Here is a 12203-nt window from a genome sequence, read left to right on the forward strand (position 1 = left end):
TTTTCCCCTTTCTCCCCACACCCCACCAAAGTGAAGCCAGCTCTGCTTCTCGCAGCCTCACTGCTTTGATACCTCAGGAAAGGTATTTAGCCTGGCAGGCGAGGAGAGAGAGCACCGTGGGTCCCCAGACCCTGCTTCCTAGCAGTGCTCTGAGGAGCTGGTGATTCCCCAAAGTGTAGTGCCCGCCCCCGCCCCGTTCACACAGAAACACAAGGGCTCCCAGCTGTCTGGCAGATTTCCTTAGCTGTCCGCAGAAGCAGCCACGGACAGGGACAATGAAAGGCTTAGTGGCAATTTACAGAGTACAGACAATCGATGACTAGGTGGGGCTTCCTCAGATGTCAGGCACTGTGGAAGTTTCCAAGACCTAGTCTTGATCTCGGGGAGGCAGGAACTGCAAGAATGACTCAGGTAGAATTTCCCAACACTCTGCTGAGATGGGGTGCCGAATCGAAATTGAGTTGATTTAGAAAAACAAGAGAGAGGGGCACCCGGGTGGCTCAGTTGGTTGAGCGGCTGCCTTCGGCTCAGGTCGTGATCCCAGGAGCCCCGCATCGGGCTCCCTGCTCAGCAGGGAGTCTGCTTCTCCCTCTGCCCCTCCCCCCTGCTCGTGCTCTCTCTCCCTCTCTCAAATAAATAATATCTTTTTAAAAAAAAAAGAAAAACAGGAGAGAGGGGTAATATTTATTGCATACCTAAATTTATGGACCGGGACTAATAACAAGCAAGAAACATGCCTTTCAATCTGCCAAAGAGCTTGGGCACACAGTTACATGGGAAATCACATGCTTAAAATGAAGCTTTTGAGTTTCTTCACACAATCAGAGAATAGGATCTCCTTCATGGAGCAGCGTATACGAACAAGCATTCTAGGAAGACTGAGGGAGGATGGAAGAGCATTGGGGTGCTCTAAAGAACTTGCCTGCATACACTGGCCAGTGTTTTTGGAGAGCAGTTGGGCCGTATCCACTAAACAGGGGCATCTTCTGTGATTCCGCAACCCAGACAGCACGAGAGCTCAAAAATACATGTACAAGATGTTCTCAGATCGGTTTCCTCCTCTCTAGCCTTCCTCACATGGCTCAAGCCAGCATCTCTCACCTGGCCCACTGTGGACAGCCTCCTCTCTGATTTTCCTGGGTCCAGACTTGCCTCTCCATGGAAAAGATTGTTGAGAATACAAACCTAATCCTATCACCTTCCTGTTCAAAACTCTACAGGACTCTTCTCCACTGCCCTCTGTAAATAGGCCGATGTTCTGAGCTTGCCACACAAGGCCCTGTGACCTGGCTTCTTTTTTCTTTTTTTAGACTTATTTACTTATTTGAGAGAGAGATTGGGAGAAGCAGACCCCCCGCAGAGCGGGGAGCCCGGGGTGGGACTTGATCCCATAACCCTGGGATCATGACCTGGGCCGAAGGCAGATGCTTAACCGACTGAGCCACCCAGGTGCCCCTGTGTCGTGGCTTCTTAACAGTGACCCAGTTTTGCAAGCATGCTGCAAGGTTTGTTCACCAAACGAGTCTGCAGGCTCCTGTCTGTGTCTCTGGGCGCACTGTTCCCATCTGTTATGCCCGAGCTCAGTTGCCTTCTTACCCATCAGGGGGCTCTTCCTGCCAGAAGCTGGCCTTCAAGGCCCAGCTTGGGAGTGGTTGTTTCTCCTTGGGGCTCCCAGAGTACAGCGTCTACCAGGATGGAATAGAAGTTAGCATACTGGATTGCAATTTTAAAGACACTTCCGTCTCCACCTCTACGCTGATGAGTTCTTTGAAGGTACCGGTTATGCTGTTATGTCTGTGGTTCTGCCATTTTAGAAGATTCTCAAAAGTTCTCTGCAAGGATATGGTCTCAGGCATGCAGGCCTCCTCATTTTCCTAGACCACCCCCTTCTGGTCCCAGACAATTCAGGCTGAACTTGCTCGAGCTAGACTTTTCTTCAACACGTAAGGGATGGTGTGGGGGTGGGGGGGCAGTAAATCCTACTTTCAACACAGTGTCTGGACTGCACGCCTTCATCTGTCACTTCCTGTGTGATCATGGGCAAATCACAGTCTTCGAGCTTCTGTTTCTCCCCAGGAAAGCGAGCATAATAATGCTAGCTACCCTCAGAGACTGTCGTGAAGGCGCTGAGCAATGAAGTGAAAGTGCTCTGCAATTGTCATGTGCTACACGCCGATAACCTCCAAAGAACCGCTTTTGTTAAAAGTGGCCCAGGGGAAAAAAAAAAAAGAAAGCTATAAAAAAATGAAGTCCCAAGTTTAGGAACCTGGTTCATACAGATGAAATCTTTCTTTTTCTTTTTAATTTTATTTACTTTTTATTTATTTATTTATTTATTTATTTATTTATTTATTTAAGAGAGAGAGAGAAAGCACAAGAGGGGGCAGGGGGGAGGAGCAGAGAGAGAGAGAGAGAGAGAAGCAGACTTCCCCGCTGAGCAAGGAGCCCGACGTGGGACTCAATCCCAGGACCCCGAGATCATGAGCTTAACCGACTGAGCCACCCAGGCGCCCCCAGGCGAAACCTTCCTATTCCTTTTCCATTGTCTGGACTAACTTTGTGCTTAACTCTGCCTTCACCTGCCCTCACATGTGGGACATCGTCCTCCCTCCATGCCATCTGTTTTACTCCAATTCCCGGTTGGTGACAGAAGAGCACTGGGTCCCTTTCATGACGGCAAGTCATAGAGTCACTGATCTGGGTTCAAGTCCCAACCCCGCCACTTCTTTGCTGCAGGACTCTGGACCGGCCGCCTCACCTCTTCAGGCCCGAGTTTTGTCACCTTCTGCGTCCTAGGTATGTGATGGGCAGTAAATGACACTGTATAACTGTTCCTTTCAATTTCAGTAATTTCCACCTCTACTCTTATTTAGCCTCCCACGGGTTTAATCACACCTAGGATGCCTTCTTGACTCAACTCAAGTTTCAGGTTTCATTTTCAAATATTTAAACTTGGAAATCCTCTTTTCGGAGTACCACCTCTGGTTTTTTTGTTTTTCAGTTCTCTTCCTTCTGCTGAAGTCACTCTGCCTTCAGCTTGGCTTCTAGCCCCCTCAATCCAACCTCGTTTTCCCAGACAGCCTCGGGCTGGCCTCAGTCACCTCTCTGCCCGGCCAGAACCTGAAGGCTTAGCCGCATCACCGTGCCCTCAAGGGCCGCCTCGCATTTCCACACTCCCTTTCCCTGGATGTCTTCCGGGCCCAGATAACGTTCTGCTTACTGTTTCAGCTTCCAAATGTTCAAGTTTGCAACAAACAGGTTTTTTCCTCCTCTGCTGGGGGAGCACCCTCATCAGCAGAAAGCCCGTCTGCCTCTCCCTGACCTCCTCTTGCCAGCGCTGAGGAAAAGTCGCCTCCCCCCTTCCCCGCCAACAGTCTCCTCTGACAGGCACCCTGGCTCCCACCCCGAGGCACCTCCTCCAGACCTTGATCCAGAATGATCCCCTCTATCACTTGCCTCTCCAGTTCTTCTCTCTCCCTCTCCTCTCCTTCAGCATATAGCAAACCCAGATCTCCCCCATTCCAAAATGACCTTCTCGGCCTTCCACTCCAGATACCACCTTATATGCACCCAAAGTACAGGTTCTTCTATGTGGCCATGGATTTACCTCCACCAGAGAGGCTTCCATTTTGACACGGCTTCACGTAGCTGTTTACCATCCCTTGGTTTCATCTTGAAGGTCTCCTTTTTAGCACATTTTATACAGCAGGTCTCATAGTAAGAAACTCCCTCAGCTTTTGCTTATCAGGAAAAGTCTTCCAGCCTTGTCGATGTGGGGGGCCAGGACCTGAGATGACTGTGCAAGGGCAGTAAGGGCCACCATAGGGGCGAGGGTAGCTTCCTTTCGTCTCGCTCGCTCTCTCCAGTATCTGCTTGGATGATTGACCCTTCTGTGTGGACAGGTTAAAAAACACATACACCTGTTTATTTATTTATTTTTAAGATTTTATTTATTTATTAGAGAGAGAGGAGAGAGAGAGAGAACACGAGCAGGGGGAGGAGCAGAGGCAGAGGGAGAAACAGACTGTCCGCTGAGCCGGCAGCCAGACGCGGAGCTCAATCCCAGGACCCCGGGATCATGACCTGAGCCGAAGGCAGATGCTTAACCGACTGAGCCACCCAGGCGCCCCCACATACACTTTTTTATTTTTATTTTTATTATTATTATTATTTTAAAGATTTTATTTATTTGACACAGAGAGAGAGACAGTGAGAGAGGGAACACAAGCAGGGGGAGTGGGAGAGGGAGAAGCAGGCTTCCCGCAGAGCAGGGAGCCCGATGCGGGGCTCGATCCCAGGACCCTGAGATCACGACCTGAGCCGAAGGCAGTCGCTTAACCGACTGAGCCACCCAGGTGCCCCCCCCACATACATTTTTTAAAAAAAGATTTATTTATTTATTTGAGAGAGAGTGAGAGAGCGGGGCCGGGGGGAGGTGGGGGTGGGGATGGGGCAGAGGGAGAGGGAGAGAGAATCTCAAGCAGACTCCATGCTGAGCATGGAGCCTGACGTGGGGCTGGATCTCACAACCCTCAGATCATGACCGGAGGCGAAATCAAGAGAGTCAGACACCCAGCCACTGAGCCACCCAGGTGCCCCACATACAGCTTTAAAAATAACCTAACTGCCCTATCCTACAGCTTTGGGTGGTACAGAGCCCACTTTCTGAAATACCACAGGCAACATTATTTGACCAAATGTTTCACCACCAAATAACTAAGTGTGACAACTTTCTAGTCTGTCATAGTTTTACCATTATGACTCCAAGCCTAACCCTATTTATTTATTTATTTGTTTATATATTTTTCCTTTTTATTAACATATAATGTATTATTTGTTTCAGGGGTACGGGTCTGTGATTGATCAGTCTGACACAATTCACAGCGCTCCCCATAGCACATACCCTTCCCAGTGTCCATCACCCAGCCACCCCACCCCTCCCAACCCCCCTCCACTCCAGCAACCCTTGGTTTGCTTCCTGAGATTAAGAGTCTCTTATCTAACCCTCCTTATTGAGCCAATTCTAAAACTTTAGATTTTGTACCTTGCAGCTCCTACTTTGAGGTACTCCATTCCAAATCAATTAGAATCTGAACTTAGCTCCAATAATTGGAACTCCAAAAACTGGCTCCAATTACATAAAAAAATATCTTCCCAACTAAGGAAAAGTCCCAAGGCGGGTAATCAAGGGCTGGAATGGCATCTTCGTGATGTTTTCAGAAATTCAGACTCCTTTTGTATTTCTGCTCAGACAATGTTAGAACGGTCATTTAACCTTCACAAGATGGCTGCCTGACCGCCAGACTTCACATCTGCCTTCAAAGCAGCAGAGAAGAAGAGAAGTTAATGACACAAGGAGATGGGTCAACTGATTCAGCTCTCCCACCCATGTTTTTTTGCTACAAAACATATTTGTGTGAGCATTCAGTCACTGTTAGGTGGGAAAGATGATACTCAGATTTCACTGCTAGGTTCGGCAGAATATAATGTCAAAGAATGACATATCCAATGTGACACATTGAAAAGAATGTTGAATAAAGAGCACTTAATCTTCAAAAAAATTTATAAAAATAATTTAAAGCTTCATGAATTAGGAATATGCCAATTTAAAACACTAAGAAATAGGACTATCATGAGAAACAAAATCAACCTCTGAGGGTATGAAAAGGGATGTAGGGCAAACAAGAAAGTTAGCATTTGTTGAGTTATGAATATGAGCTGTTCATATGATGAATATTAATTATTATTCAATGGTAAACCTTGCAAATACAAAATAAAATCCAAATTAGTGGTTACACAGCAAAAAAATCTACTTGCAATAAAAGCAAGGTTATAGATTCAGGTTCTGGCTTGTCAGACATTTCTTGCACTAACATTGTCTCCAGAAGCATCTGGCCAATTTGTACCCAGCGACTCCTTTTTTTAAAAAATATTTTATTTATTTGAGAGAGAGAGAACTTGAGAGTGAGAGAGAGAGCACAAGCAGGGGTGGGGCAGAGGGAGAGGGAGAAGCAGACTTCCTGCTGACCAGGCAGCCTGATGCGGGGCTCGATGCGGGGCTCAATGAGGGGCTTGATCCCAGTACCCTGGGATCATGACCTGAGCCGAAGGCAGACCGTTAACCGACTGAGCCACCCAGACGCCTCTGTACCTAGTGACTCCTTATGCACGCTGAATGGGATTCAGGTAAAATCCCACTGTGTACAGAGCTGAAAGAGTGTTTTCCATTCCCTGGGGGAATGATCAGTATACAGCAAGAGGTCTAAGGGTTCATATCTTTGTTGCCTTATCGTAATTCAAATGCATTTTAGGGTGTGATTTTCATTTTGCCCAAATGAATATGTGCCTTGAATATGTGCCCTATGGTCACACTTAGCAACAAGAAGAAAACAGAACTCCAGCTTTGAGGAGCTGTCGCACAGCACCCCAGCTGCAAGACATTACCTTGTGGGACATACTGAGGTCACCTTGCTTCCTGAGGAATTTTCCCAAAAGCTCTATGCACCAACTTCTACTTCCGCTTCCAAATGTTCAAGTTTGCATCAAACAGGTTTTTTCCTCCTCTGGCCAGAATTTAGCCATGTGGTTATTTCTCTTTGAGGGAGCTTGGGCAATGTAGCTTTCTAGCTGGCACGTGTTGCTGCCCCAAACAAAATTAGGGTTTGCTAACGAGGAAGGAGGAAAGAAAAGATCTCAGGTGGACTCTAACTAGTTGGGGCAGAAAGAAATTTATCCCCTGCAGAAATGTGAGAAGAGCTGTAGAAGCAGGTCTAGGTAAAGCTCTCAGAAACAACACTGCTTAGTCTGATTAACCTCAGAAACACTGCCTCTCCTGCCTTCCATGCCCGCAAGGCCAGTGACCTCTGCCCAGCCGTGTCCCCCTGGCAATTCCGAATCAAAGCCTTCCATGCGGGCATCTTATTGGTAAGAACTACATCACAGGCCCGCAAGGGATGTTGGGGAATGTAGTTCTACCTGAAGAAGTGGTATTCACAGTAGTGGTGAGTGGCATATTTCATTGATTCTAAGACACGCATTTTTCCACATTTTTATGCTTCTGAAATTAGCATACGTTTGACAGGTCTGTGATGGCTGTTGGCCATCTGGCAGTTTTGTGACGTGGCTGTCATTGTTTGTATGCACATGACACCCCCTTATAAGAATGAGAAAGCATTGCCATCGAAAGGGTACAAATGAGGGTCTCAGTAGCTTGGAAGGAAATCCTGGACCCAAGAGCGAAGCGTTTGGTTTAACTGTTGTCCCGCCAAAGAATCCCATAGGGTCCAAAATCAGCAACACAGACAACTCTGAGGTCATAAGAGTTCTACACTAACTATAAAGCACTTCTAGAAATAAGTTAACTGATTTCTTTTGCTTTTTAATGTATTCACAAGAGATTGACACCTAAACCAAATAAAAATTCTAAAATGATAAGAAAAAAATAGACTATTGACCCAGTTACACCACTCTCAGGAATTTAGCCTGAGAAAATCATTTAAAAGAAGAAAATTCTCGGGGCACCTGGGTGGCTCAGTCAGTTAAGCGTCTGCCTTTGGCTCAGGTCATGACCCCAGCGTCCTGGGATCGAGCCCCGTGTTAGGCTCCCTGCTTAGCGCGGAGTCTGCTTGTCTCCCTCTCCCTCTGCCCCTCCCCACCACTCGTGCTCTCTCTCTCAAATAAATAAAAAAATCTTAAAAAAGGAAAAAAATCCTGTATGTACAAGGAAGTTTGTTCACAGCCATGTGATTTATAAGGGCAAAGCAGACTGATAACAACTTAAGTGTTCAACAATGACAACAATAAGACCTACTAATATCTGTTGATATACTCTGTGCCAGGCCCTCGACATACATTATTTCATCTGATTCTCATCACAGCCGTTATGAGGTAGATTCTAACCTTATCCCCATTGTGTAGACGAGGCACAAACTCATGGTAACTTGTCCAAGGTCAAACAGCTAGTAGGTGGTAGAATCTGGATTTAAACTCTGGTCTGTGGATTTATATAGATTCAAACCTGTGCCATGTAATGATTAGAAAATGAAGCACGCTGTCATAAATATGTTGCACCGTTCTGGGCAGATAAAAGGAAAACAAATTTGTGTACACACTATAATCACAACTCTGTAAAATATGTGTATGAAAGGTTAGAAACTCAAGAAGCCTGCGAAATAGCTAGAGTATGTTGCAGTAAAACATGAATGTCCAGGATGGGTTTCTGGGGACCAGTGGGTCTATTGGCTCTGAATCTTTTTTGTACTATGAGACCTGTATTAGTCTCTTCAGGCCACCAAAACAAAATACCATGGGCCAGGTGGCTTAAATAATTTATTTTCTCATAGTTTCAGCAAATTCAATTCCTGGTTAGGCTCTCTTCTTGGCTTGCAGATGGCCCCCTGCTTTGCTGTGTCGTCACATGGCATTTTCTCTGTATGTTTTGGAGAGAGAGATCTCTGGTATCTCTTTCTCTTCTTTTAAAGATATCAATCCCGGGCGCCTGGGTGGCTCAGTCGTTAAGCGTCTGCCTTCAGCTCAGGTCATGATCCCAGGGTCCTGGGATCGAGTCCCACATCGGGCTCCCTGCTCGGCAGGAAGCCTGCTTCTCGCTCTCCCACTCCTCCTGCTTGTGTTCCTGCTCTCGCTATCTCTCTCTCTGTCAAATAAATAAATAAAATCTTTAAACTTTTTTTTTTTTTATTTGAGAGAGAGAGAATGAGAGACAGAGAGCATGAGAGGGAGGAGGGTCAGAGGGAGAAGCAGACTCCCCGCTGAGCAGGGAGCCCGATGCGGGACTCGATCCCGGGACTCCAGGATCATGACCTGAGCCGAAGGCAGTCGCTTAACCAACTGAGCCACCCAGGCACCCCATAAATAAAATCTTTAAATAAAGATACCAATCCCATCAGATTGGGGCTCCACCCATATGACCTCATTTAACTTTCTATTTCTTTTTAAAGATTTTATGTATTTATTTGAGAGAGAGAGCGAGCGAGAGAGAGCGCATGAGCTGAGGGAGAGGCAGATGGAGAAGGAGAGGCAGACTCTCCGCTGAGCAGGGAGCCCGATGCGGAGCTTGATCCCAGGACCCCGAGATCATGACCTGAGCAGAAGGCAGACACTTAACCAACTGAGCCACCCAGGCACCCCCTCATTGAACTTTCTGAAGGCCCTATCTCCAAATACAGTCACAATGAGGGTTAGGGCTTCAACACAGGAATTTTTGAGGCAACATGATTCAGTCCATAACAGGACCCCTTTGAGAACCTGATGAAAAGCTCTGTGTACCCTCTCCGGAGCCTGCCTACATCACCTCCCACAACGTTGCACACCATTTCAGGAAGTTGATGGACCCCAGATTGAGAACTGCTGTTCCAGGCCAACTTCCTCTTTCCACAGATGGAGAAACAGTGGTTCAGAAAAGGGAAGTGATTTTCCACAGATTTGGAGAGAGCCAAGTCTCATGATTCCTCATCTAGTGCTTGCCCAAGTTTACTCTGCCTTCTTCTAAGTCTGTTGGATCAACCATCCAGGGTGATGCCAGCGCACCACAGGTCCTCTGGACAGTAGCTTGGAAGGAAAGCCTGGACCCAAGAGTGAAGTGCTCGGTTTAAATGCTGTCCCGCCGAAGAAGCCCATAGGGTACAAAATCAGTAACAAAAGGTGCAGCCACTTCTTCACCTGGGATGCTCACATGGGTTAACAAGGCTCTAGCTATAATCGACAGCAAGGGGGATGGATTTCAGTGCCTTAAACTAGTCAGGACATTGTGAGGGAGCTGCGCCAACTTCAACATCCATCCACAAGAGACCTGAGGGTGAGGAGATGGAGGGGCTCCCGTCTTGCTGAAGGACAAAGTGGAGACTGAAGAGGCACAGCCTTGAACTATCTGGTGGCCATGACGCGGCATTGTCCCGCTAGCTCTGATTCCTCACCTGCACACTGCCCAGGAGTTGGGCTGTTTGATTTCTCCAAGAGTTCTTCTAGCTCTCATATTCTGTACTTCTGTGATACTGGGGCAGGAAGCATGGGGAAAAATGAGTTGAGGCATTTGGGTCCTAGAATTATGGGCAAAATAATTTTTTTTTTCAAAATGTCTTCTAATGGTATCATAGAATTAGAATAAAGAAAATGTTGTTTGGGGGCGCTTGGATGGCACAGTTCGTTAAGCATCTGACTCTTGATTTCAGCTCAGGTCCTGATCTCAGGGTCGGGAGATCGAGCCACCTGTCGGGCTCTATGCTTAGTGGAGAGTCTGCTTAAGACTCTCTCTCCCTCTGCCCCTCGCCCCCTCTCTAAAATACATAAATCTTTAAAAAGAAAATGTCGTTTAAAGAGATGAAAACGCCCTAAGGAGAATCTGAAAAGACCCTTTAAATACTTAGTCACTTAAGGTAAAGTTTTGACATAAATGTTTCCTTTATTTCTGCTTCAGGCCCATCCTTAAGTAAGAGAGGTGAATTAGTGTAGCTGGACTTCTAAGTAAAGGTGTCAAGAGAATGGAGAAGTATTTAGAATGGGAAATTCTATTTATCTTTAGGCAGAGGTGGTGGCCCAGAGAATCATTTCGTTTCATTTCATCGGTCAATGAAATAAATAACCATGACATTCTTCCTACTGACGCTCTCAATGCCATAAGGCAGTGTGGAGCCTAAACTTGGGCCACTTTGGGGGGACACAAGACTAGAAACAAAAGCAGGGGAAGCTCATGGGGTGAGGTCTAACTTTTCAGGAAAATTCTTCTAGCTTTGCTCCCTATCAACAATAAGGCCCTGAAGGGCTGCACACACCCACTTGCTGTTTCTTCTGCCTGTCAGTGCCCCACGCCCAGTCGTCTAACACATCAGTTTCTGTCTAGGGAGAAGAAAGAGGAAGAAAAGAGCTGCTGATGCTGGGGAGCAGGGGTGAAGGCTGGTGTTAAGAGGGAAGTGTCAAACAGGCAAGGGAGATGCAGTGCACCAAAACCACCACCACCACCACCACCACCACCACCACCATCACCACCACCATCACCACCACCATCACCACCACCATCATCACCACCACCACCATCACCACCACCACCATCACCACCACCATCATCACCACCACCACCATCACCACCACCACCACCACCATCACCACCACCACTACCACCACCACCATCACCATCATCACCACCACCATCACCACCACCATCACCACCACCACCATCACCACCACCATCATCACCACCACCATCACCACCACCACCATCACCACCACCACCACCACCACCATCATCACCACCATCACCACCATCATCACCACCACCATCACCACCACCACCACCACCATCACCACCACCACCACCACCATCACCACCACCACCACCATCACCACCACCACCACCACCACCATCACCACCACCACCACCACCACCACCATCATCACCACCATCATCACCATCACCACCACCATCATCACCATCATCATCACCACCACCATCCCCACCCCCATCATCACGCCCAGTCGTCTAACACATCAGTTTCTGTCTAGGGAGAAGAAAGAGGAAGAAAAGAGCTGCTGATGCTGGGGAGCAGGGGTGAAGGCTGGTGTTAAGAGGGAAGTGTCAAACAGGCAAGGGAGATGCAGTGCACCAAAACCACCACCACCACCACCACCACCACCATCACCACCACCATCATCACCACCACCATCACCACCACCACCATCACCACCACCACCATCACCACCACCACCACCACCACCATCATCACCACCATCATCACCATCACCACCACCATCATCACCATCATCATCACCACCACCATCCCCACCACCATCATCACCACCACCACCACCCCCATCACCACCACCATCATCACCATCATCATCACCACCACCATCACCACCACCATCATCACCACCACCATCACCACCATCATCACCACCACCATCATCACCACCACCATCACCACCACCATCACCACCACCATCATCACCACCCCCATCACCACCATCATCACCACCCCCATCACCACCACCATCACCACCACCATCACCACCACCATCACCACCATCATCACCACCATCATCACCACCATCATCACCACCACCATCACCACCATCATCACCACCACCATCACCACCACCACCACCATCATCACCACCATCATCACCACCATCATCACCATCATCACCATCACCACCATCATCACCACCACCATCACCACCACCATCACCAC

General features: G+C 47.8%; 1 protein-coding gene across 1 annotated transcript; it reads left to right on the forward strand.

Moving 5' to 3' along the window:
* Positions 1 to 616: 616 nt before the first annotated feature.
* LOC135361938 (integumentary mucin C.1-like) lies at positions 617 to 11545 on the forward strand. The gene is made up of 2 exons (XM_064574245.1): positions 617 to 2796; positions 8958 to 11545. Exon 2 carries the CDS (start codon positions 10946 to 10948, stop codon positions 11543 to 11545), a length of 600 nt encoding a protein of 199 aa, XP_064430315.1. The 5' UTR covers positions 617 to 2796; positions 8958 to 10945.
* Positions 11546 to 12203: the final 658 nt, after the last annotated feature.

This window comes from Mirounga angustirostris, unplaced genomic scaffold, assembly GCF_029215605.1.
Source record: "Mirounga angustirostris isolate CCGP_5_RB_7025 unplaced genomic scaffold, mMirAng1.0.hap1 SCAF_11, whole genome shotgun sequence".
Classification (NCBI taxonomy): Eukaryota; Metazoa; Chordata; class Mammalia; order Carnivora; family Phocidae; genus Mirounga; species Mirounga angustirostris.

Excerpts from the sequence above, each read along its gene's own strand:
- LOC135361938 (XM_064574245.1), top strand. The coding sequence starts at position 10,946 with ATGCAGTGCACCAAAACCACCACCACCACCACCACCACCACCACCACC.